This window comes from Panthera leo, chromosome B3, assembly GCF_018350215.1.
Source record: "Panthera leo isolate Ple1 chromosome B3, P.leo_Ple1_pat1.1, whole genome shotgun sequence".
Classification (NCBI taxonomy): Eukaryota; Metazoa; Chordata; class Mammalia; order Carnivora; family Felidae; genus Panthera; species Panthera leo.
The window spans coordinates 141,981,210-142,006,494 of record NC_056684.1 but is presented as its reverse complement, the minus strand read 5'-3'; the positions used below and the strand labels follow the sequence as shown (position 1 = coordinate 142,006,494).

At 65.8% G+C, this 25,285-nt stretch overlaps 1 protein-coding gene across 10 annotated transcripts in view; it reads left to right on the top strand.

Annotated features, from left to right (window-relative positions):
- Window positions 1-619: 619 nt before the first annotated feature.
- BEGAIN (brain enriched guanylate kinase associated) overlaps window positions 620-25,285 on the top strand; it is a 29,128-nt gene continuing 4,462 nt past the window's right edge. The window contains exons 1-7 of one of the 10 annotated variants that reach the window (XM_042944295.1): window positions 620-803; window positions 2,335-2,363; window positions 18,599-18,688; window positions 22,669-22,830; window positions 23,381-23,443; window positions 23,694-23,760; window positions 24,927-25,034. In XM_042944295.1, the coding sequence (XP_042800229.1) occupies window positions 2,350-2,363; window positions 18,599-18,688; window positions 22,669-22,830; window positions 23,381-23,443; window positions 23,694-23,760; window positions 24,927-25,034 (504 nt within the window). In that variant the 5' untranslated portion in view covers window positions 620-803; window positions 2,335-2,349. Of the gene's footprint in view, window positions 804-2,334; window positions 2,364-2,836; window positions 3,371-16,652; window positions 17,733-18,598; window positions 18,689-22,668; window positions 22,831-23,264; window positions 23,761-24,926; window positions 25,035-25,285 lie in introns of those variants that run through there. The other 9 variants (XM_042944297.1, XM_042944296.1, XM_042944301.1 and 6 more) reach the window with 9 other exon arrangements.

Below are 25,285 nucleotides of genomic sequence, written 5' to 3'. Positions count from 1 at the left end.
TATAAATAATTAATGCTAGATTTTTAAAATTAAATTTTAATGCATTCTTATTAATTTAAGACAAACTCCCGGGCAGGTCATTGACTGTGAGTGATTGAGGCAACTAGAGACATATGAGGAGCTGTCCCTAGCCTTTGGGGGGAGAAGACCTCTCTGTGTGAGGGCTGGTTTCCAGGCCTGGCTGGGCTCATCTCTGGGCTTTGCTTTCCCCTGTCTGTAAAATGGGAGTGACTGCTTCCCCGGCAGGCAGGGCCGCCCTGAGGAGGAAATGGCCAGTGCCGGGAACGTGGAAGGCGTGTGTGTGTGTGTGTGTGTGTGTGTGTGTGTGTGGGCCGTGGGGGTGGGAGCGCTTCGATCATCTTTGCCATTCTGCCGAGGGGGGGACTCCCAGGACAGGGGGCGGGGGTCACTTCTCAACCATTAGCCCCCAGAGGGCAGGGCTCACCTCATTGGCTGCCCCCTCCCACCACTAGAACTTGGCCCGGAGCTAATGAATGTGGGGAAAAGCGTCGGTGGATGAAGGAACGCTTGGACTTTTTGGGTTGGGTGTGAACCTGGTTGGGGCTGACCCTGAGAGAGCCCGGCTCCTCCCACCCCTGCGCGGGCCCTGTGGAGGCCAGGCCTGCTGGGTGCTGGGGGTGCCCTGGCGAAGGGACGGGACGCCTGCCGGGGAACTCACTGCCAGAGGGAGGAGGCAGGAAAAGGCTGGTGTAGGAGCTAGGCATGCAGTGTCCGTGTTTATTGAGCGCCTGCTGTATGCCGGGATCTAGTGTGCTGAGCGCGGTGATGGGGACCTGGGAAAGGTGGGCCTGGGGCAGATAGGGGGCTTCGCGAGAGCCACTGGCCCGGCGGCCAATTCTTTTTGTCTTAGGGGAGGAGGGTATTCAGAGGGGGGTCTGGGCTCGTGGTCTCCGACAACTTTTCGAGTGAGGATTGTGTCTGGCGGCCAATCCGGGGCCCTCGCCGATCCTTTTCTTCTAAAATTCCTTCCCCCGCCCAGCCCCTCCGCAGCCCGCGGGTGCTGAAGGGCAGCGGAGCGCTTCGTCCGCCTCCCCCTGCCCCCAACCCCGGCTCGCAGGTGAGGAAACAGGCCGGCGGAGTCCCGGGAGGGCCTGCCCGAGCACCCGGGGAGCCGGCGGCCGAGCCCGGCCGAGGCCCCCGGGCCGGGCCTCCTAGCTCGGCGCAGTCGGCCGGGCTGCGCCCTCGCCCGGCGGGGCGGTGGGGGAGGCGGCGTGGGGCCCGGACCGGAGCGGAGCGCGCTCCCGGCGGACGCGGCGGCGGCGCCCGGAGCGAGGGGCCGGGATGGGCAGTCATCAGTCTTCCCAGGTGTGTCGCGTGGTCCCTGGGCTCAGCCCCGCGCCCCCCTTTAATGCCGGCCGTGGCGCGGAGAGACGGGGGAAAGCCCCCGGGAGCGGCCTCTCCCGGGCGATGGAGAGCCCGCCCCGCGCCCCCCGCTCCGCGCAGGAAGTGCGATCCCGCCCGGGCCGCTCGCGGTCCCCGTCGCTCGCCGGCGCCCGCAGGGTTAACGGCGGCGGGAGGGTCTCCCCGCCCGGCGCACAGAGGGGCTGCCCGGCTGCTCGGGGCTAGGCAGGGAGGGTCTCCGAGCCGCGCGCGGGCGGGTCTGCGCAAGCCCGGCAGGGAGCCCCGCCGGCGAGCCGGACGCGCAGGGGTTAATCCCTCGGGCCCGGGAGGGGCGAGCCAGGCCCGGAACCCCAGAACCTGAGGGCAGCGGGGTCTCTGACTGAGGAGTCCGAGGTCCCAAATGCCATCGCCCTCGGATCGTGTGAGTGGCGGGTTGTGCAACCCCGTATGGCTCCCAGTTCCCGGATTCGAACATTCTCCGACTCGGAGATTCTGCGATTGCGGGCTCGGCTTCCTCCGGGAGGGAGCGCGGGGCCGGAAGGGTTAACGGGCGGGGCCGGGGGTGCGGGCGGTGGGGTCGGGGGGGGGGGACGGAAAGCAGCGGGGGCCGCGGCCACGGGAGAGTTAACGCGGCCGGGCCGGGCCCCCCTTCTCCGGGCCGGCCCGGGATCGCCCCGGGCCAGCCCCTTCTTCCCTCCCCGGGGGGGGGCGTAACTCGGTGGCGGGGAGCGCGGCGGCCCGGGCGGGCTCACCTGTTACTCGGCCGCGGCCCGGCGCACCACCCCCCTCCCCCGAGTCTCGGGGACCGGGGACGGGGGCTGGGGGCGCGCGGGCCGGGCTTTGCCGCCGAGCGAGCGGCGCGGGGCGCCCCGCCGCCGCGCCCGCCCGGTGCCCGCTGTGCCCGGCGCCGCCCGGCGCGGCCGCGGGGCGCACGCCTCCTGCCTGCTGACCCTCTCGTTTGGTTTCTCGCAGGCCTCTGCCGCAGACATGGAGAAACTCAGGTGAGTGCAGCGTCCTCCGAGCCGCGGCTCGCGCGGGGCCGGGTCGGGGTGGGGGCGCCCGGGAGGGCAGCGCCCGGGAGGGCTCCGCCCGGGCCGCCCCGGCGGGCCGGGTGTGCGGTGTGCGGTGCGGGACTGCGCGCGGCGACACGACGGGGAGCCCCTCGCGGGGGGCTCCTCCGCCCGGCCGGGGCCGGCGCGGCTGGGGGGGGGGGGCGGTGCGCCGCGAGGACCTGCGCGCGCGCGCCCCCCCCCATCCCGGCCCGTGCCCCGCCCTGGACTCCCGGCTGTCCCCCCCCCACCCCTCCCCCACTCCACCCCGCGGGACCCTCCGGGTTTCCGCTCCTGCGGGTCGCGCCGGGTCCCCGCGCCGGCTGGTCCGCCACCACCCCACCCCCCCAACCCCCCTCCCCCGGCTGACAGTTGCCTGGTTCTGAGCTTTTAAGTTTCCGCCTCGTGGGGGCGGGGGTGGGGGATGGAGTCCTCGCGGCCGGCCGGGCGAGGCAGGCGCGTCTTGGAGCCATTTTGGGGGAATCCCGCGAGTCTGGGGAGCGTCCCCCGCGGCCTCCCTCGGGGTGCTCAACTTTGAGCCGCCGCGGACTCCACCGGGCTCCCTCCGCCGCAGGCCCGCCCGGGGAATCAGCCGATTTGAATATTCACGACTTCCTCCGCGACTTCCCTTGGCCACCCTGACCCCCACTTTGGGAACACCCCTCCTGTGTTTTCCTTCCGGAGCCCGAGCCGAGGCGTCGAGGCGTCGTGTGGGCAGCAGGCCCGGCTCTGGCTGCTGGGTTTCGGCACCGTCTCCAAAGGCCGGAGGGTCTCGCGACCCCTCCCCCTCCCCCTCCTCCCAAGGCCAGAATCGGGCATCCACGGGGAACGCTCCTTGCGGCCGGGACACCCATCCCCTGAGGGTCAGGGACCTGCCAGCCCAGGCTTGTTCCAGAACGTGGCCCTGGGACTAGGGCAAGGAGACCCGGGGCCTTCCCAGCTGACCCTTAATGCTGCGGGTGAGTTCTTCCGTGAGTGTCCCGGGGGTCTCACACGGTGGCTCGGGACTGGCTGTTCAGAGCGGGGCCATCTCCTGGCCACTGAGCTGGAGTGCAGCCCTCTCCTGTGAGTCCCACGGGGCAAGGACCCACTTGTCCTGGGCTGGGAGGAGGGGTCCAATCTCTCAGGTCCTAGGAGCTCAGACCCAAAATCTGACGTGCAGCCAGGCCCGCCTTGTCATGGCCAAGGTCCAGGGGGGGCTGGAGAGGCCCAAGGGGCAAGCAAGCCTGGCTGTGGCCACACAGATACCCCACACTGGCCGTCGTCTCACCAGTGTCCCCACCCGGGAAGGGTTCCTGGGAAGAAGGGGCTACTGCTTTGCCCAGCTGAGACTTGACAAGAAGGTAGCCTTGGTGGGGGGTCTTCGTAGCAAGACCAGCTGGCAGGGGCGGGGTGGGGGGGAGGGAGGGTCCCTTCCGTGGTTCTCTTTCTCTCCCCCTCCGTGCCCAGCCAAGGTTCTTGAGCACCCACCCCTGTGTGCTGGGCAGTGGGGACAGAGACATGGCCCAGCCGGGTTGGGGACGCAGGTGGGCAGGTGAGTCAAGTGGACAGGTGAGCCACCTGGGCAGTGGTGCCTGACACGCTAAGGGCATCAGGCATGGCTTTGCCAGATGGGCCGAGGGCTTCCCCGGGCTGAGTCCCAAAGGCCAGTGGCAGTTGCCAGGGCCTGGGCCGCCGGGCTGCTCTGGGCCACTCGGGCTTTCAGCAGAGGCGGACTTTTGGAGCTTGTGGGAATGGGGGTCCCGTGGGGCCAGGACCCGCATAGCATCCCAGAACCGGGGAGGGTTCTACCCCCTTTCTTCTTCTCACCTCGTCAGTGTTCTCAGAGCTGCCTCGAGGGCCTTTCCAGACCCTTCCTTCCCAGCAGGTGCAGGGGCTGCCCCCGTGCGGTTCTGCCCCGCAGGTAGTGCCGGGCGTCTAGGACCAAGAGGCCCAGAGGGATGTGGGGGAAGTTGGTCGGCAGGGGTGGTAGGTCCTGGGGTCTGGAGCCTCTCAGATCCAAGTCTCCGGCCTCAGTTTTCCCATCTGTGAAGTGGATGTCCTAATCACCCCCACCTCGCAGGGCTGTTGGGAGAATGATGTGCCCCACCTGAGACGTGACCCACAGGCCGGGTGGAGGTTCATCGTGGGGCATCCAGTCCACACTGTGGTGGGTCCCCCAGGCGGGAGAAGATCCATTGGTGGTCCAACTGGAGGGGTCTTGGGGTGTCCAGAGGAATGGCCCCATGGCCCAGCCCTGTGCGCCACCTGTCCCCCCCCCCCCCCCACGCCCCTAGAGGGCAGTTTCTGTACATTGCAGGCCGGGCCTGGGGAGCCGAACTGAGCTCCTAGACGGCAGGTGCTTTGCCCCGTCCAGCGCACCCCTACCCTGGTGCCTGGGACCAAGCCTGGCTCGTGGGGGGGGTCCAGGAAATATGTGACGAGTGAGCAAAAGGACAGTGTCCGTTTGACCCTCAGTGGCTCCCTTTGTGGGCAGGTGCACAGCCGGGCTCGCCTCGCCCCAGCCCCTCTGCTGACTCCCCCTGCTCACCACCCATCATACTGAAGTCTCCCCTCCCAGGCCCAAACAAACTGTCACACGCTCCTGCCCTTGCCTGTGCTGTTCTCTCTGCCTAGAATGAACTTTCACCGGCCTTCTTGTCCACATGACAGACTCTTTCTTCTCCCTGTCACCTTCCCTCTGGGGCTTTTGTGACGCTTTTGCCCCTCATCCCTGGGGGGTGGGGGGGGAGTCATTCCCCTTCTGCGTACCAAGTCCCGCGCTGGGGGCTGAGACCGAGTAAGACCCAGGGCCACCGTCCTGGCAGGACGAGCAGGCAAGGACACAGCCCCATCAGCAGATCCTCCCAGGGATGCCAGGCCAGGGTCACTGACTTGGGATATCAGGGAGGGCTTCCTGGAAGCGGGGACGCTTGAGCCAAGGCTCAAAGAATGAACAGGAATTTGCAAGGAGGATAGACCAGTCAGGCCTTCCAAGAGGCGCAAAGGCCATAGAGGCCCGAGGAAGCGAGGCTTCCGGGCAAACAGGCGAGGGGAGGGGAATGCGGGCGGATGGAGTGTCCTCCCGCGTGTCCCGGACCGGAGCCCCTTCCGGCAGAGCCTGGCTCTGACCCCTCGACTTTTCCAGCCCCAGCGCCTGCAGGGCCTGGCCCACCGCAGTGCTCCCCCAGGTCTGGCCACCTCTAATCCGGCCTCGCGTGTGCCCTGCCCTCGCTCACTTAGCTTCCCTGCCTCTGACTGCCTGAGCGACTCTTCTGGGGACACTCAACTATTTGTGGATATTAGCGAGGCCAGCCTGGCCGGCCGTGTGCAGAGCACAGCTGCTAATCCTCAAATTCATCCGCTCCTTTGCTTCTCTCCGCACAGGGTCCCCTCTGCCTTCACTCCTGCCGCGGCCACTTTGTCTGCCGCAGGCCTCTGGGCAAGCCCTCTCCTCTGCGTGGGCTCCCGTCCCCTCTGTCGTGGAGGAAAGTGGGTCAGCCGCCACAGGGCACCTGGGATGGAGAAGGTTCTCAGGAAGCCACAGTTCTTCCCGTTATGCGTCCACCAACCCCCCGCCCCCGCCCCCGCTGGACTATTTCAAAGTTGTGAACCGTGATGAGCTGTAGAAAAGGCGATACATATCTCTGCGGTTTGGGGATTAAGTTTAGGACGACCACCACCCAGGTCAAGAACAGGAAGGCTGCCAGCCCTCCAGGGGCGCCCCAAGACCCCTCCCCCATCAGGGCTTTCCGCCCCCCCCCCCTTCCCCCGACGTCCCCAGGCCCCTGGCTTTTGTGATAAGCGGCTCTTTGTTTCCTTCGAGATTTGGCCACCTAAGAGCATCCCCGACTGACATCGTTTTGTTCTGCCGGGTGGAGACCCTCACGCACATGGAGGCTTTCAGCCTGTGCCTTGCAGGCTGGCCTCGTTTCGCCCCAGCGTCGCGTTTGCGGGGGGCTGGCCGCGGCTGGCTGTCTCAGGTCACGGCATTTGTGCGTGAAGCCGCTGCGGTCTGTTCATTGGCCGAGAGCACTGTGGCGTGAGCTGCTGCGGACAGTCCGGTCCAGGTGTGCTGGGGACCGCGTGTGCATGGGGGGGGGGGAGGGGGGGGCACGCCCCGGAGCCGAACCGCCGGAGACACAGGGCGCGCGCACGTGGTCGGGGAGGAGTCAAGGCCACACGGTGCGCGGCGCTCTCTGGTCACTGCCCGCCCTACGCGGGAGGCCCTGCGTCTCCACGGCGTCTTGGCGCTTGGCGTCGTCAGGTGGGGGGCACGGTTTCTTGGGGTGGCGCCGATCACACCTCCCCGGATCGCTGCTCGCCGGGGTTCCCTCTTCTGCAAGTTGTGCGCGTGTCTTCCCATCAGAGTGTCTTACGGGGTTTGTGGGTGTCCAGCCGCCCCTGCGGATCACGCGTGTGCAGATCACTTCCCTGCGGCCGCTCGCTTCCCGCCGGGTAAAAGGGGCCTCCGATGAACGGGAGTTCCTGCTTTTAATTCTGTTGGCGTTACGTTTTGGTTACAGCTTTTTGCACAGGGACACCCCCGTGTGTAGGCCTACACTCACTGATCCCCTCGTGTGACTTGTACTCGTTGTGGTTCTGCCCGTGCCAGACAGGGTGCTCCACGCTGGGGATACTCTGGGGAAACACCAGCCTGGCATCCTGGAGATAGAGTCAGGTGGCGTCCGAACCTCAAACCACACTGACCTCCTCTCCCATGACTCTCCCCTCGCTGGTTTCCCTTGCAGCTACCTGGCCTCCTTGTTGTTCCTCAAACACATCAGACAGGCTCCTGCCCCGGGGCCTTTGCACAGGCCGTTCCTGTCTACCTGGAATGTCCTTCCCCAGATAGCCACAGACTCCTGCCTCCCCTTCTTTCACATCTTTTTCAAATGTCACTGTGGTGGGGGCGGGGACGGCTTTCCTGGCCACTCATTCCATGTATAATTTTAACCCCCCACCCTGCCCCTTCTCTGCTTTGATGTTCCCTGCCACCCTGCCCACCCCCTGACTAGCACTTTGCTTTATTTCTTTATCTTGTTTATGATCTGTCGGCCCCCCACCCCCTGCCCAGAATGGCAGTCCACTGCTGACCCCCAGGGCTTAGGGGTGACATGTAGTAGGTGCTCAATAAATGCTTTTGAATGAGACTGTGCTGTGGCAAGCAGGGAGGAGGGGGGCAGCCAGCCATTCGCCACTCACGGTGCCCTAGAAGGGGGCCACTCCCCTTGGCACCCCAGGAAGAGCACTGGGGAGCACTTGTGCCCAGCCCTCAGGGAGTAGTGTTTTTAATTTTTTTTTTTTTTTTTTTGAGAGACAGAGAGAGACAGAACATGAGCAGGGGGAGGGGCAGAGAGAGAGGGAGACACAGAATCCGAAGCAGGCTCCAGGCTCCGAGCTGTCAGCACAGAGCCCGACGTGGGGCTCGAACCCACGAGCCGGGAGATCGTGACCTGAGCCGAAGTCAGCCACCCAACCGACTGAGCCACCCAGGCGCCCCAGGGAGTAGTGTTGTTGTTGTTGTTGTTGTTGAATTTTTAAAATTTTTAAAATTTATTTTAAAGTTTATTTATTTATTTTGAGAGAGAGTGCACAAGCTGGGGAGGGCCGGAGAGAGGGAGAGACAGAATCCCAAGCAGGCTCCACGCTATCAGCACGGAGCCTGATGCAGGGCTCGAACTCACCGAACCATGAGATGGGGACCTGAGCCGAGATCAAGGGTCGGATATTTCACCGGCCGCGCCACCCAGGCCGTGAGAGCCTCTGATGGAGGAGATGGTCGGTGGGGCTGGCGGGGGGGCCTTGCTCAGAGAGGAAGCCACTCGACTGAAATGAGCGGGTGCGGACAGACGGGGCTCCTGGCCGGGGGACCAGCATGGGCAAAAGCCTGGGGGCAGGTGCGAGAGTGGCTCGTGGAGGCAGGCGCGAAGGTGGGGCACCTTCCTCACGCGGGGGCTGAGCTCTGACCTTCCCGGTATGTTCGGCCTCCCGCCCTCCCTCCCAGCCGTGAGGGACCACAGAGCTGGAGGGCTCTGGGGAAACGCAGGCCAGAGGCAGAAAGGGACTTGTCTGGGTCTCTGGGGCCGGGAAGACCACAGCCTCCCCCAGCATCCAGACAGGGCCCGGTGGGAGGAGTCCCGTCTGGTTTGGACCAAACGGTGCAGCCCCCCCTCTGTGCCCCCGCCACACGTGTCCGCTCAGACAAGCAGGCTTCCTACCTCCCTTCCGGTGCCCCCTCCTCTGGGCCACACCAGCACCCTTCTTGAAGCCCAGAGCTGTGGACGCACCGCCGACAGCTCCAGGCTCCCACCGGCCCCCCCCCCCCCGGAAGACCCAAACTCCTGTGTGGCACCCGGGCCCCCTTGGCACAGCTGGGCACCGCTGGGCGCCCCCCCTGCTGGTCACTTGGTGGTGGCCTGTCCTGTCTCCCTCCACGTCCCCCTCAGGGACCCTTTCTCTCACCTGGGAGGCCCCACTGCCTTGGCCCTGTAGGTTGTCACCGTTGATCTCACTTGCCCATCGATCGCACGCTTGACAAATATTTATTGAGCACCCACTGTTTGCTGGAGGCTGTTGTAGGCACTGGGGATACAGCAGTGACCGAAAAAACTCCTCTCGTTAGGGGAGACAGAAAGCTTGTCAAAATAAACCTCACAGTGACCAGTGCTATGGGGTCCAAACCCCCACCCCCCAGGGACAGAAGGGCAGTGAGTGTGCTGGGGGGGGGTGGCAGCACGGCCTGGGAAGGGCTTCCGGGAAGGGGACACGGGGGTGAAGGCCTGCGTGGGTGAAGGGCCACCACGTGCCCGTTTGGGAGAAAGAGCTCCGGGCAGAGGGAGAGCAGGTGGGAAGGTGCCGAGGAGGGAGCTGACCCGCGGCCAGAGTGGCCGAGCACGGTGACGAGGAGGCTGGGGAGGCGAGGGGGACAGACGGGGACTCGGGGTGCGTGGGGGCCGCGGAGGGCTTGCGAGCGGAGCCACGGTGTGGTCGGGTTTAGTGTGGAGCGAGCGGCAGGGCTGAGACGCCAGGCCGGGGGCGGGGCGGGGACCGGGAGAGTTGTGATGGCGGCCGGGAGGGGGCAGGGGCCGCGGAGGCCGGCAGAGGATTCTGGTGTATTCGGGAGGAGAGCGGACGGGGTCTCCTGATGGGTCGGAGGAGGGGTGTGAGGGAAGGGGGGTATCCAGGACAACTCCCGCCTGCTGGGCCCGAGCAAAGGTTGCAGCTGCTGTCACCGGAGACGGGGCCAGCCGCGGGGGGAAGAGCAGGTTCAGGGACGCACAGGCTGCCGTCACCCGTGGGCCTGGGGCGCCCCTGCGCTTTGGGGCTGTCCTGCTTTGGGTGCGTCCTGGAGGGCGTCGCCGTTCTCTGGGCAGGGTGGGCATGCGGTGGGTGCTACTGGGGGTTGGAAGGGTGACTGGCATTGTGGTCTGGAGCCTGCCAGCTCTTGAAGAGGTTTCCCAGAGACGGGCCACCTGCTGGAACAGACTCGAGGCCTCCGGGATTACTGTTGGGTTTTCTTGTCCCTTCCCTCCGGAACCCCTACCGTCCACCTCTTGTCTCCTCCACCCCACCCAGCAGGCCTAGTCCCTCCCTACGTGGGGTCCTCCAAGGCTCTCTGCCGCACTTCTAAACCTGACCCTGGTGGAGGAAGACTTATGGGCTGATTCTTACTATGATGTGAATGACTGCCTTGCTTTGCTTTCTCCCTTTGGGATTCAGGGTGCTACAAAGAGACCCTCCACGCAGACTATTCTCTCTTCTTCTGTCCTGCCCTTCTAAGTCTCCTGTCCTCACAGCACATCTGAGTCCCTGCTCCTCTGGAAGGCCTCCCTGATGAAGTATGATTAAGAAGGTAGACTCACCTGGGCTTGAATCCCAGCTCTTTCACTTACTGGCTGTGTGGCCTTAGACAGGTTTCTGAACCTCTCCGGTCCTCGGTGTGTGCATCTGTAAAGTGGGCACAATGAGAATAGCACCTACATTAGAAGGTTGTTTTGAGGCTGAGATTGTTACCCTGGATTTCGGCACACGGTTAACGGTCTGGCTGTTAACTGCCTGCCCGTCTCTTAGGCGGTCTCAGCTGTCCTGTTTCACCAGCCTTCAAACCGGTGACATTATTCCCACTGTGGAGAAGAGGACCCGGCCCAGTAGAGCAGGGGAGGTAGCTGGATTTCAGGGAGAAGTTTCTAGGAGGAGGTCACCGCGGTCACAGTGCCCCTTTGGGTTTTGATTCCAGATGGGGAGACTGCAGCCCAGAAAGGTGGCCTCCTCCTGGCCCGGTGGCTGAAGTGCCCCGTCCTGGCCCCAGTCCTTCGCTTCCAGACTGGGTTTGGCCCGTGGCACCGTCTCACGTGGGTGTGGGGAGGCGCGGGGGCAGGTGGGGAGGTGAGAGTGGGGCGGGGTGGCCTGGCAGAGTTAGGGGGGCGGGGAGGGGGTGCAGGGCTAGGGCCGGCCGCCCACAACCCCCGATCTGGGCCACCGAGAAGCTTCCTGCAGCCCTGATTGCCTTCTTGAGGCCCAGAAAACAGGCCCTCCTGGCAATCCGATCGCTATGTCCCCGTGTCTGCTGCGGCGACCCAGCCGGTGGGGCAGTCAAATCAGCGCAGCCAGGTGGCTTCCTTGGGGGGTGGCCACGAACCTGGTCATCGAAGTGCTGAGGGGCGGCGCCTTCTCACCTGGGCCCCGGGGCGGGACGCTGGGTGCCGGGAGGTTAATTTGGGAGCCCTTCCTCGGCTCTGGGGCCAACCCCATGGTCATTCGGTCCACCCGTCTCTCTAGGAAGCCCCCTGAACACTGACTCCAGGTGGAGGGTGGGTGTGGCCTTGGGGCAGGGGAGGGGTCCAGGGCCAAGGCGTGAATGGCCCCGTCTTCCAGGTCTCCCAGTCTAGACAGGGAGACCGACAGAAGAGTGGACGACCAACGGTGCCCAGCTGGGTGTTAGGAAAGACCCAGAAGGCTTCTAGAGCCTTCTAGACCCACCCCTCCTGGGACAGCATCCTCAGGGCTCCCCTTGCTGGCTCACCCGCCGGAGGGACATCCCCAGGCCCAAGCCGGCCTGCTCTGAAGTGCCTCCGGGGCTCCTGTGCCCTGAGGGAAGGGACCGGACACTTGGCCTGCAGGTAGGGCAGTGGGCCTTCTGCCTGCTTGTCCCCGGCCACCACCTAGTCTGTCCTTGCCCCCCGGGCTTGGGCTCCGGCCAGCTCACCTCCACAATGTACCTTCCCCCCCCACCCCCACCCGGCTGTTGTCACCTCCGGACCTTTGAGACAGAGGCACTCGCGGGAGGCAGAGGGGTCCGCCAGGCCTCCGGCTGCCCGGCGCTCAGGCCACGTGAGGACTGCGAAGGGACAGGCGGGAGTCAGGTGGGCGTTGGTCCTGGCAGGTGGCGAGTGAGGACAGACAGCATCCCCGGGGAGCAGAGGAGGGGGAGGTACCTGGAGGGTCAAGAGAGGGTCGTTCTCAGCGTGGGAAACGTAACTCTCGGGTGCGCCGGAGAGAGCGATCTGCAAGAGAGGGGAAGGTGGCTGCTCGGGAGCCACGCCTGGAGTGGGCGGAGGGCTGCCTGGCGGGGGGGTGTCTGGAGTAACAGGCGGGCAGCGCCGGGTGTCCGGGCAGATGCTGGTAGGTGGGCACGCCTGGTAGTGACATCTGGGGAAGTCCCCTTGGGGCGGCTCTGTTTCCTCCGCGGAGAAGGAAGCAGGGCGTCGGCTGCGAGTGGGGCCGGGGGCAGGGAGGTGCGGGGCGGTTGAGCAGAGAGGAGGGGGGTGAAGCCTTGTCCCAGGTGGGTGGGGAAGGGGGCGAACAGGGACCGTGACGAGACCCCGGTCATTCTGTGGACCGAACAGAGAGCGAGGCTGGTCACCCAGCTGTGTGATTTCCTGCTGTCCGTGGGGGAGGGGGCCCCGACCCGGTTGGGGTTTGGCCCTCGCGCTCTTACGGGGAAGGGAGAGACTGGGAGGGGACGTGGAGGGTGGCGCGTGGGGACGAAGTGGGCGAGGGGCTGCGGGAAGCGGGGAGTGGGTGGGGGGGGGCGTCCCCGTGGTGAGCTGCGCGTCGGCAAGTGGGGTGTCCCGGTGGGTGTGGGAGCTGGGCCGGGGCCTCCCTCCCTGCGCCTGGAGCTCAGGCCTCCCACAGTGTCACCCCACCCCCCACCATTGTCACAGCTAGGGTTGGTTGTGCACTTCTGCATGCCGGCCACGTTCCCCGCCGCCGACAGTCCCCTGTCCCAGCCAGCCTCACCTCCCGAGGCCCACAGACCCTCTGTCCGCTGCCTCCCCATAGGCCCCCGTGGCTCGAAGGGGCCGACGGAGCCCCACACTGGGCATCGGGAGGCCTGGGTTTGGCCTACCGTGTGACACTTCCGATCAGGTGGCCACTCCGGGCCAGGTGCTTTGTTTACAACCCAGGTCTGACGAGGACCAGTGTGGACGGCAGTGGCCATGATGTGCACAGAGTGGGGACTGAGGGATTGCTGAGGACTGCCAGCCAGCCCTATGCAGGCTCCCAGAGCCCTGCTGTTTATCTCTGTTCCTCTTTGGGGGCCAGAGGCCTCAGGCTTTCTCCCAGTGGGTCTTTCCAGAAAGGGCTCTGTCCCGAGACACGGGCACCACCAGCACGTGGCCGTCAGGCCTTGCGTTGCACCTGCCCTGCACCAGCTCGGGGACCCTGAGGAGGAGGGGCAGACACAGCCCCTGGACCCCCACAGCACCCCCTGCCCCGTGAGGCTGAGAGCAGGATAGCGAAGAGGGCTTCTGACCCGGTGTCCAAGAGGCCTTCCTGGAGGAGGTGAATAGACTGAACCAAACAGCAGGGAGGGGATGTGCTAGGCAGGAAGGGCAGCGTACGCAAAGGCTCAGGGGTGACCCTGAAGCTGCTCTGTGCACTCTCCCAGGTCACCCGCCGTGCCCCAGCCCTGGGCACACCTGGGTCTGCCCAGCTGCGTGGGTTCACCAGGCCGCACTGCCAGCTCCTGGCACGTGGCTCTGCCTTGGCAGAGAGAGCGGGAGGCGGGAGCAGGGCTGCAGCCACCTGATAAGGTGAGGAGGGCCGAAGCGTTTCTGCCGTGTCTCCAACTCCGGGCAGGAGAGGGCATTGGAACAGCCATGTCACCGGGGCCCACGGGGAAGCAGGGAGGATGGCTGGTTCCACTAGACGACCTCCATCAAGGGGCCGCCAACAGAGGGTAGGACCCGGCAGGTGTTGAGTTCCAGGAGTCTCTACACCTCCCGGCTTGAGCCGGTGACCCCTCCTGGCCGGGGGCCCCCAGCTCGGCGCTGTGACAGTCCCCTCCCCCAGAACATACGCATCGGCACACACACGCGCCTGCGCATATGACCTTCCCCGGGACTTTTGCACAACAGCTTGGTGGCCGTGGTGACAGCCTGGCCTAAGGTCCCCATCTCCATGCACGTGGTGCTGCTGGTGTCCTTGCTGCAGGGGTCGGCTGAGGGCCCCGCTGGGCGGTCACAGAGTCACAGAGCAGTCCTGGCCAGTGCCTGAGCTCTTTTCCTCCCGGGAGAGACTCAAGGACCCCAGAGGAAGCTAGATGGCCCCGCCCCACGGGGCTCCAGGCCCACCCACCTCCCTTGGCCCCGCTCCGGTCGTCTCGCCTCTTGGCCTCCAACTCCTGCCTCCCTCAGGCTGGCCACGGTCGGCCCTCACGGGCCCTGATGGGGGGACGGCTGCGCCCAGTCGTGACCACACTGTAGCAGAGGTGGTTCGATGCAAAATAGAAAGTTCTGCAGTTTGCATTAAAATCTGTCATCTCAACATTGGGGAAAGAACAGTTGACCTGGCATTGAACCCCAGCAGGGCTGTGTGACCTCAGAGGTACCCCGTGCCTTGATTTTCATGAATCTCAGTTTCCCCGTCTGTAAAATGGGCATAGTGCGCACCTCCCTTACAGTCTGTGGGGTGGCCTGGGACTAGATGCGCGCACCTGCAAGGCGGGCCCCCCGGAGGCTCTGGGGGTGCTGGCTGATCCGGCCAGGGTGGGCTCCCCCTAGGACGGGGAGGGTGGAATTGGCAAGGCGACCATCGAGGTCAAGAGGAACAGAGGAAAGGCTCTTCTGTGACAGGCAGAAAAGTGGTGGCCGCTGAACACGGCACAGGCTGGGGCACATGAGGGTCTCTGAGGTGGGAGAGGGGACACGGGGTCCCGTAGGCATCATCTCTGGCTTCTCCCGTGGAAGGCGCGTGCACAAAGCCTCCTTTGGGGACTCACCCCGGTGTCCACGTGGGACACCCACATCCCGCGGGTCCCAAGGAGCCGCCCCGGAGTCCGTGCAGGGCGAGTCCCGAGTTTCACACGGGGGTCCCAAGGAGCCGACGGGAGGCCTCTCTGGGAAAGGGCGAGCAAGGGAGGCTAGTCCCGCAGAATAGCAGGCAGGTACCCAGGTCGCTGCCCCCTTGGGAACCAGGCAGAGCGGGGAGGGCAGGCTGTCCCGGGGCGCAGGGGCCTGAGGCAGAGGAGGGGTGGGCCTGGAAAGAGCTGGGAGAGAATGTCTCTGGCCGAGGGACCAGCAAGGACCAAGGCCCTGAGGCAGGCAGGGAGGGCTTAGGCCGACGCTTGGCCAAGGTGAGCCAGGGGCCGGGCAGTGGTGACTCCGGGGGCGCGGGGCCGGGACTTGGGGCGCACGATCGTGGGGGAGTTTGACCAGAGGCGGCACGTGGTGTAGCCGGGTCTCCTGATGAGCCATCTGGCTGCTGGGGGGAGGTGGGAACGCAGGGGGCACGGGCGGAGCGGGAGCCCCAGGCACCACCGCTTGGTGACATGCAGGAAGCTGACTCGGCCCCTGTGACGCCCGAGACGGGCGCTTGGCCACGACCGATCCCTGGCCCGGGGCCAGCTGGGGCGGCCGGGGCGTCGGGGTCCCCGCCACCAGGCCCCGGGTATGGAGGAGTTAAAGCAGAGCGGGAGGGAGTCAGCGCGATCCTGGCAGAGGGGACACGGGGACAAAGTCACCAAGATGAGAAGCTGCCTACAGCATGTGAACTGCTTGGTGCTGCTGGAGCGTGACTGCTGGGTGGGGCCTGAGCTCTCCGAGCCCAGAAGACAGGCTGTCCTGGTGGGGGGGGAGGGCGTGCCGCGGGGACACGGGGACCCAAAGGCTCATGGCATCCGGGAGCTGGCAAGGCGGTGACTCACGCAGCCGAGGCGCATCCTCCATCAACCTCCCGCCCGGCCCCACCTCCCCACCATACGCCTCGGCCCACCAGGGACGGGTGTCACCGGCCCACCAAGGCGCACCTGACCGCATAACCTTGTCAGCGCTGTGGAGCAGGGAAGGGTTTTCTCTGGCACCCCAGGGCTCCCGGAGCTCTCGTGCCCCTCCCCCCATGCCCAGCGCGGCCCACGGTGCCATAGACATCAAGGGGAACAGAGAGGGCAAAGAGCCCGCGCCGGGGCCCCAGGCGGCCCTGAGTGATAGAGGAGGGACAATCTGAGCCTGACGGGGACAGGCGAGGAAAGAGAGGGAAGCTTCATGGAGAAGGAACCAAGAAAGGCTTCCCAGCAGAGGCGGCATTTGAACAGAGCCCCACAAGAAAATGAAGGGGATCTGGGGACTCAGGGAAGGGAAGCAAGGACGTTCCTGGGGACAGCTGCCGGGACTGTAGGTGTGAGGGTGGCCACATCTGGGGGAATCAGACAGGAATGGAGAGGAGGAAGGGCCTGGTGTGCGGGGCTCAGGTGTGGCCAGGCACGGCCCTGGCCCCCTTCCTCCCCCTCCCTCCACCCTGGACCAGGTCAGAGGCAGACACGGGTGCCCGCAGCCATCCGCACCTGTACGGTGGGGGTGATGGCGGCGTCCCTCCCAGACTGAGACGAGGCGGGAGAAGTGCCCACGGCCCCGCAAAGCTGGCGCGGCCACCCTTCGCCACCAGCTCCCTGAGCCAGCCGCTCCCCGGGAGAGCAGGCAGCCATCGCTAACGTCCTGCCCCTCCCAGCTGCCCCCGCCCAGGGTCCAGGTTGCCCCCCAGGCCCATCTCGTCTTGAGAGACACACAGGGGCAGGGGCAGCTGTTCCCCACGTGAGGACACCCGCAGCCCCGAGGGGAGCCCAGGATCGGCAAGGCAGGTCGGCTCCAGCAGCCGGGGCCAACTCTCTGTCCGTCTGTCGGCCCGGCGGTCACCAGGCCCTTCTGCCAGCGAGGCTGGGAAGGTGGCCTCGCGTGCCCAGCTAGGGGTGACGCCGTGTCTGGTCATCCCTGGGGCCGAGGCTCTGCCGTGCGGGCTCCCGCCGGGGGCAGTCACTGGCCCTGTTGACAGCCGGCAGCCGGCCAGGAGAGCCGAGTGGGAGACAGCTAATGGCCTCTTCCGCCGTCTCTCCTTGGCAGGCCCGTGGGCAGGGACGGCCATCCTGCCGCAGGCCCGGCGCCCCGCTCCCCACTGCTGTTCTTTCGCACGAGTGCCCAGGAGGGGTGGCGGCCCCTGGAGAGGCCAGCAGGGGCTGTTTATCTCACCCACGGCCCGGACTGGCTGTGCCGTCTTGGGAGACTTGCTTAGCCTCTCTGGACTCCCATTTTCCCAACTCTGGGATGGGGGTGCTCCCCGGCCACAGGCTGTGAATGAGAGTTTGTGTCAGAACAAGAGTGGGCTTTCAGCAAGAAATGCCCTTGTGCGCGACTGGAGGCAGAGTCTGGGTCAGGTCACAGCCATGCCCCCTCCTCTCTGGGCCTCAGTTTCCCCCAGGCTCCAGCCTCCCTCGACTGTTCTGAAAACTCACCTGCCAGAAGCCCCCCTGTGGAGGGGCCCTTTGGAGCGAGGGCTGGCCAAGGGCTGGGAGAGGGACTCCCCCAGGATTTGCTGGGCTCGGTAGAGGCACCCAGGGCAGACCGGCGGTTTCTGGATGCTCCCCGGGGCGCTGGCCCGTCCTGCCCTGCTCTGCTCACTCAGCAGCATGGGGGTCATTGGCGAAGGACAGAGGCTGGGGCTGGAATTTCAGGGTCCCGTCCACCCAGAGATCAAGCCAGTGCCCTGCCCGCCGCCCTTCCTCCGCAGCTCAGGAGACGGGGCCAAGGGCAGCCCATCTTACAGATGAAACGGGGGCTCACGGAAGCGGTGACCGGTGCACAGAGCACAGCCCAGGGCCGCGAGCTTCCCCCCATGCGTCCACCTCAGCCCGTCAAGTCAGCGCTTAAAACCTTTTTTTTGGGGGGGGGGGGGCGGTTTGCAAAATTTTATCCTTAGTAAATTCTTTTCTGTTTTTTCATCCTCACCATAGGAAAGGTGACAAATCTGGGAAAATATAGAAGAAAACTTTCAAATTACCCAGAATCCCACCACCCACCTGTAACACCATTAACATGTCTTTCCCTACCTTGCTTTCTGTGGATATCGGTATACAGATATTTTTAAATGGGGTTATACCGCGCATTCTCTTAACCCCCGTGTCTCTAAGCATTTTTTGGAGCCTGATTTCTGGGGCTGCTTCCTATGATCAGATGTCCGCTTTGGCTCTGGGGCCCGCAAGGCCACCAGGGCGTCCCTGGAGAGACTGCACTGGGGGGAGGCTCCCAAGCAGCCTTGGTGGGGGCTCTGATGACTCTCCAGTGGCCCCCAGCCGGGTGCTACCCCAGCAGGGCCAGGCAGACCTGGGTCCCCCCCTCTCACGCCCACCCAGCGGATTCTGTTCCCCGCCAGTCCCCCCACTGCCAGATCCAGACAGGCCACGGGCAGAGTGGGGCGACAAGGGGTCCCGGGGAGGGTGAGGTGGGCCCTGCCCTGGACCCCTAACTTCTGCCGGGTCCCTCAGCCTCTGAGATGCGCCTCCCCTGTCCACACACGAGCCCATCGCAGTGTCCCAGCAGCGACGGGCATCACACTGTCCCTCCCCTGTCCTTGCCTCCTAGGGTCTCCAACCAGTGGGTCCTGCCAGATGGGAGCCCAGAGCGGTAGGGCCCCTGCCCCCCCACGACTCTCCTCTGAAGCTGAGACCTTGAGGCAGGCTTGCAGACGGGGACCCTGCCACTGGTGGCACACAGTGCCACCGCCGAGCTCAGGCAGCCCAGGGGCCGGCAGTTACGCGGGCTGGCCGCCCCCACGCTGGTTCCCGCACCCCTGTCCTGACACCTTGCTGCTAATAAGGAGCGTTCCTGTCCGGTGTGGGCGGGGGCGGGCTCCACATCTCTCTGTGTCTGTGCCCACGGTGGGCCTGGCGTGGCCCCCGCCCCCGCGCTGAGCGGCTCTGTCCTCTTCGCCTACAGGCTGCGCAGCCCCTGGGTGCCCTCGTGCCTCGGGCAGCCCCGCATCCTGCAGGGCCGACTGGCCAGGTCCTCGCCCTCGCTCTGGGACAGGTAACATACCTGTTGTCTCCCCGGTTCCTTGGTGTCTCCGCGTCTGTCCCCAGACGTCCCTCCCGTGTCTGCGTCCACCCGCCCGAGACAGAAGGGAAACGCGCACATCCTCACCACACCATCCCGTGCCACCCACCTCAGGGGCGAGGCCCTCGACGCCCCCCATCCCACACCCCCTGCCCCAGCCAAGGGCTCTGTCCTTGGGCTCAAGTCTCCCCCGAGGGTCCAGGAGGGCTCCTGGTGGAAGGCAGGCCGGGACTGCGCCGCGGAGGAGGCCTGCCCCGAGCGCCCCCGTCATTCCTCCCTGAGAGGCCAGAAAGCACTCCCAGGGGCTTCCCGTGGGCCAGGAGGAAGCAGGAACCCCCCACTCAGCCACCCACACCCCCACGTCCTGATTTAATTCACCAACTTGCAGGTCAAAGCGAGGGGGCCTCGCCAGGCTCCAGTCTGAGTAGGGTTTCCTGAGCTCCCAACCTGGGAGGGGTGGCCCTTCCCCGGGGGGCATGGCACTGGCTGGTCTGATCACAAAGGACTTCCACACCCTCCCCGTGCACCCGCTACGGGGCTGCTTCCAGATGCCAGCTTCGTGCTCAGGGGGAAGCAGGGGCTACTGAACCCCGGGGCCCCGAGCGACCCCCCAGATTCCCAGTAGCCTGGAAGCCGTGCACCCACATGGTACTCGCCTCTGGCATCTGATGACCCGGGGTAGCGCACGGACCACGGGGACAGCCCGAGCACCCCCTGGGTGGGTGCACACATCCCTGTTTTACAGCCACGGAGACCGAGGCAGAGGGCAGGCAGGGCTCGGGTCAGTGTCCCGGGAGGGGAAGGCAGTGGTACCACCCAGGTGGCCGCAGACCCGGGACGCCCGGCCCGGCACCTTTCTGGACCAGGCTGAGGAGGGGACATGGCCAAAGCTTCTGAGTAGCTGATCACCGGGACTCGGTGACCAGCTGTGAGGGGCAAGGGGCAAGGAGGGGTCACTGTGGCTTCTCGGAGTCTGACTGGGGACTGAGGGTGGCTATGCCCTTCTTGGGGGTGGGGAACACGGAGGGCAGGGAGGGTCGGCATTGAACGCACTGTGCGTGAGGTGGGCCACGGGGCAGAGAGGCCGGTGGACGGCTGGATGCGGGGGGTGGGGGAGCCCCCCATGTGGCCTGGCAGGGAGGAAATTGAGCCTGAGAGGTGCAGGGAGGGTGCCGACCAGGGCCCTGACCGTCAGCCAAGTTGTCTGCAGACTCAACAGAGCCAGAGTGGCAGAGACGGGGGGAGGCGTGGTGGCTCCGGTGGCGGGTCTGGGCGTCTGCTGTGACTTCGGGGTCAGAGGTGTGTCCGGGGGCAAGGAGGGGCGGGAGCCAGGGGCCGGGGCGCTGGGGGACCTGGGCTTGGCCAGGGTAGGGCTCAGGGACGGGTGAGGGTCAGTGGGACAGAGCCGCCCCGGCATGTCCGGAAGGCCAGCGGGGGCCGAGGGGGAGGTGAGGCTCGAGCAGGCCAGCTCGGTGAAGGGCTTGTCTCGTGAGGGGGAGGCCTTGGGCGGGGACCCACGTCACAGTCGCCTGGTCGAGGGACCTGTTCCGTGTTCACCGTGTGCCTCCCTCCAGACCGTAGGCTCTGCGGGGTGGGGACGTTTGTCCTACTCGCCGCTGCGAGGGGCCAGGAGCAGGGCGGGGCGGGGCCGGAGGGGGAAGGAAAGAGGGTCTGGTAGGGGTGCACGTGTGGCTGGGTCACATCAGGAGTGGGCGATCTGCGTGACGGCAGGGTTCGTGCTGTGGCGGAGGTGGGTGGCCACGGCGAGGGAGGGAAGGTCACTGGCTCTGGGTGGCGGGGACGGGTGGCCACTGAGGTGGACACAAGAGTGGATGGCGATGCTCCCACCTCTTCCCGAGGGTGCAGACCCCACCTGTACCCTGTGACAGAGGGCTGTGGGCAGATCGGCAGGACAGCGGATTTCAGGGGCTACTGCCCCACCCCCTCCCGGGACACTGTGCCTGCAGGGGACCCGGATGACATGGGAGAGTCCCCAGAGAGCCCGCCACCCCACTGGGGAGAAAGGCTGGGGCAGGGGTTGAGGACAATCTGGGATCTGTAGCTGCAGGGTGCTCGGGGTGGTGCAGGCAGGCGTGCTGCCTGGAGGAGGTGGCTAGACTTGCGTGGGCAGCCGTGGGCACTGTGCCTCAGGGCTCTCTCCTTGACTGACCGTCTGCAGCCTCCCTAGAGATTGACCCCTGTGAGGGCCTGCCCCACTCTCCACTGAGGTTCTCAACACACAGGCAACTCTTTATTTTTATTTATTTAAAGAATTCGACCTGGGCAGGGATCCAGGAACGTTTCATCAAGATTTGCTGGGCGTGCGCCCGTGGTAACATGAATGGCTTCGTACACGGGGCCCCGAGGCTGAAGGAGGAAGCCTCCTGCCTGCCCCCAGTTCCCCTCACTCCGATGTGGGTCTCAGAGGTCGGGAGAACACAGGCTCTTGCCCGAGGTTCCACCGCACACCCGGGCAGGGTCAGAGTTCCCAAGCCCGGGCACAGTCCAGGTTTCCAGGGTGACGTCTGGGGACTCCCTCCCAGGCCTGCGCAGCGGTCTGGAGCGGGCACTGCTCTTCCCGGGCAAACCGTGGGCCCGCTCGGCACCCGCCTCAGACCTGGGCACCTCTCTGGGCAGAATTTAAGATGGGGGCAGTCCCCTGTTTCCAGGGGGCAGCTGAGGCCTGAACGGAAGGATAGCGGGCAGCCTGGGGGGCGGGGACCAGCAGCAAGTCTGTGTGCCCGCAGACCCCCGCCCATGCCGTGATGCCAGGCGGGCCTGCCCCTCTACGGGCTGCACCGCCCCGGGCTTCCTTGTCACTGAAGTCCAAGGGGGTGACAGGGGAAAGCGCATGCCCAGAGCACCGAACAGCGCTGGAGTCCCAGCTCGGCCGGTGGGGAACTCCCAGCAGAACGCACCCCGCCCCCCTCAGCCCCTTTGCCTGCAGGAAAGCAGCCCTCTTGGCCCCACTATTAACGCTGAGGCCTCTTCCCCAGCTGCCCGCGTCCGTGTGCCCAGCCTGTAAAGGGAAGCGTGCACCAGGTCGGCGTGTGTTCAGGAGTACCTACCGGCTCTGGAGCTGGGAGGCGGCCCACAGGAGGGTGTGGCCCCTGCCCCCGTGGAGCTCACGGCCACGCCCCAGACTTCCCCCTCCTGCCTTTTGCCCAACTGTAGAGTGGACGGCGTACGGTCCGCGGGCGATCCTCCCGCGTCTCGGTTTCCTGGGGCTGGGGGCTCAGCGTCCTGGCGTCCTGGGGGAGCCCACGAAGTCTGTGGAGAAAACAGAGCCTCAAGAGCTGGGGCCGAGGCTCTGGGAGGCTTCCCGGAGGAAGGGGGACTTGGGGCAGGCCAGGGCTTTGCAGACTGTCCGCCGCCGTGTGCAGCTAGCTGGCCACTGTGGCGGAGGCTGCCTGGGCACGGGGCTCACGGCCCCATCCCCTCCCAGGCCCAGAGGTCACACAGCCAATTTGGGGTAGGGAGGCCCGGTCTACAGGGTGGCACTTCCGCCGCGGGACCTCAGAGCTTCCCCACCCGGCGCTGTGGAGGCGCAGAAGGGGGGTGTGTTTGGGGGGGGGGACCTTGCAAGCTGTGCCGTCCAGGGGTCGGCTTGGAGTCAGAGAGCCTCGGGGGCCCGATGAGCGCTCCTCAAACCAGGGTCCTTTAGCCGCCCCAAACACTCTCCAGGTTCGGGGGCCTGCGTCCCTCCTCCAGGGTGACCGCGCCAGGGATTTACTTACTTGCGGCCGAGGGCCAGACCGCGTCTCTGGCCCCCGAGGGGCCGCCTGCCGCCCGGGGAAGGGGCCGAGGCGCGCGCGCGCGCGTGCGCGCGCACTCGCGTGTGTTAAGCGGCCGGGCGCGCACGGTGCGCCCCCACGGCGCCGCGGCTGGCCCGCTCGGGCTCCGTTTCCCGCGCTCAGCGCCGCGGCCCGGCCCGCCGCCGCGTGTCGTTGCAGCGCGCTGCAGGAGCAGAAGGGCGAGCTGCGCAAGCGGCTGTCCTACACCACGCACAAGCTCGAGAAGCTCGAGACCGAGTTCGACTCCACGCGCCACTACCTGGAGATCGAGCTGCGGCGCGCGCAGGAGGAGCTCGAGAAGGTCACGGAGAAGCTGCGCAGGTACGGGGGGCGGGGCCGGGCGCGCGGGGCGGGGCCCCGGGATCCGCCGCCAGAGGAGCCCCGCCCCCTCCTGAGCTGTCGATCCCGTTCGCAGATGTGGAGGCCGAGGCTCAGTCCCGCTTCGTGCCCAGCGCAGCCGAGTCAGGCAGGACGTGACCCTGGGTCTGGCTACTGCCAGGACAGGCCCTTCCCAGGCGCCCCTTCATCCTCTGTTCATCCCTTCTCATGTATTCTCGGTGGGGCAGCAGCATGGCACACGCAGCCATCTCCAGACCCCCCCTGGCCCACCGGGGCCCTGGCCACCATCCCCTGGGTCTCTGACAGGAAAAGGACGTGAACCGGTGTTTAGGGACCGTTGCGTTGAGTGGCAGTAGGGAACACACAGAGCCCCTGATTCCCACCCAGCAGCGGCTTCTGCCCTCCCCGTCCTCCAGGGGGAGCCGTGTTTTAGCCACCGTGTGTCTCTAGCGCTCCGTCTAGGGCCCATGGAGTGGCCAGCCGTCAGCCTCTTCCCTGCTAACCTGCTGTTGAATGTAAATCCCTTAGCCAGGCTTGCAAGAATCGTGTTTAAATGTGAGTACTGGCTCCGAGCAAGGACCGGACAAAGTCACTTGTGAGTACAGGCCTTCCCTTCTCATCTGCAGGGGGTCCTTGACCCTGGCCCAGGAAAGGCCTCTACAAGCTAGCTCTAATCAGATGCCTTTTGCTGCGTGGAGAGGAGCGAGTAGCCCAGGGTGGGACCAGTGGGTGGGCTCCGGGGGCCCGCGTCCAGCCCGGCCCTGCTCAGCAGGCTGTGTGGCTGTAAGGGGGTCACGGGAGAGTCAGGCCTGGCACCGCGGTGACCCCACTGTCTCCTGTTCCAGGATTCAGAGCAATTACATGGCGCTGCAGCGGATCAACCAGGAGCTAGAGGACAAGCTGTACCGCATGGTGAGGCCGCCACCCCCGCACTCCCATCCCGGAGCCCTGGTGGTGTGCCCATCGGCCTAGCTGCCCGTGCCCTTGCGTGTGCAGGAGCTGGGTCACAGGCCTGGTTTCCTGGCCTGCCCCTCCCCACCGCGGGGGCTGGGTCGGTCACGCCCCTCTCTGCAGTGAATGGGGGCGGACGGTGGGGGATGCTCTCAGGACTAGCAAGTCACGGGGTTCCCAGCTGCCCCCTGAGCCTTCACGGCACATTGCAAGTACCCGACCCGGACATGTGAAGTAGGGCTGTGGGACGGAGGACGTGCGCCGTGGATGTTGACCCTGCTTTAAGGGTCAGCCCGGAGGCCCAGACCTGGGGGAGCAGAAGGATGTCGGGGCCCGACTGTACCCTCATGGGGACGCCCCGTCTTCCTGTGAGGAATAAATGAGACAGTGCCCGGCCCCAGCACGGGCAGAGACCCTCCCGGAAACACTCACAGCCACCGCAGGCAGCCCCCCGAAGTGCTGCAGCTTCTGTATGTTGATCTGGCTGTCGAGATCCGTTAGGAGCTGGGACAGTGGTGGAGGCCTCCGGGTCTGGCGGGGCCGGCGTCAGGGAGGGGCCAGCCCAGTTCTGGCATCTCCCCTCCCTCAGATAGGAGCTTCCTCTCTTTCTAGTCTGGTCACGAGCTTGTTTTCTTTCTGAAAGTCACAAATGGGTGTTGAGCACCTGCCCGTCGTAGACTGCTGGCAGAGTGGAGACGGGCAGACCTGGAGGCTGGGCCAGCTCTCCTTGGGGCCCTGGACAAGGGCCCTTGCCCTTCTGAGCCTCACTTGGAGGCTGAAACTGGACGGGTTCGAGGAGGGGAGGGCAGGGACGGGGGCCAGGCTCTGTGCAGAGCGCAAGCCATCCTCCCCACGGGCTCCTGGGAAGCAGGGCGTTGCTGTCCCCTTGGCAGGATGAGCAAGAGACCCAGGGAGGCAGTGACTTGCCCGGGGCCGTCTGGCTTGTCGGTGATGCAGCACAGGTGGATTTGAACCTGCTGCTCTGTGTTCTTACCCCCACCTTCCTTGGCCTTGCAAACACCTCATCATTATTTACTGCAAGAGGGCACCCGAGAGGTCTAGGGGCTTGAGGCTCAGGCCTTGGCTGGCCACCGACCGGCTCCTTCCCCACCCTCCGCTCGCCCCAGGGCCAGCACTATGAGGAAGAGAAGCGAGCGCTGAGCCACGAGATTGTTGCCCTCAACAGCCACCTGCTGGAGGCCAAGGTGACCATCGACAAGCTGTCGGAGGACAATGTGAGTGTCGGGCCACTGTGACTCTGGGGGCCCAGGCCCCGGTGCTGTGGCCTCCAGGCTTGAGGGGCTGGCACAGGGGCGGTGGAAGGAGTGCCTGGGCAGCGGGGGAAGGACAGGCTGCCTCGCCAGACATCCACTGCCTGGAGGGTATCCAGGAAGACCCTCCTCCGCGGGAAGGAAACAGGGCTTGTGGTAGCGACCCCTGAGCCATAGTATCCCATTCGAGGCGGCACTGCCTGACCCCAAGTTTG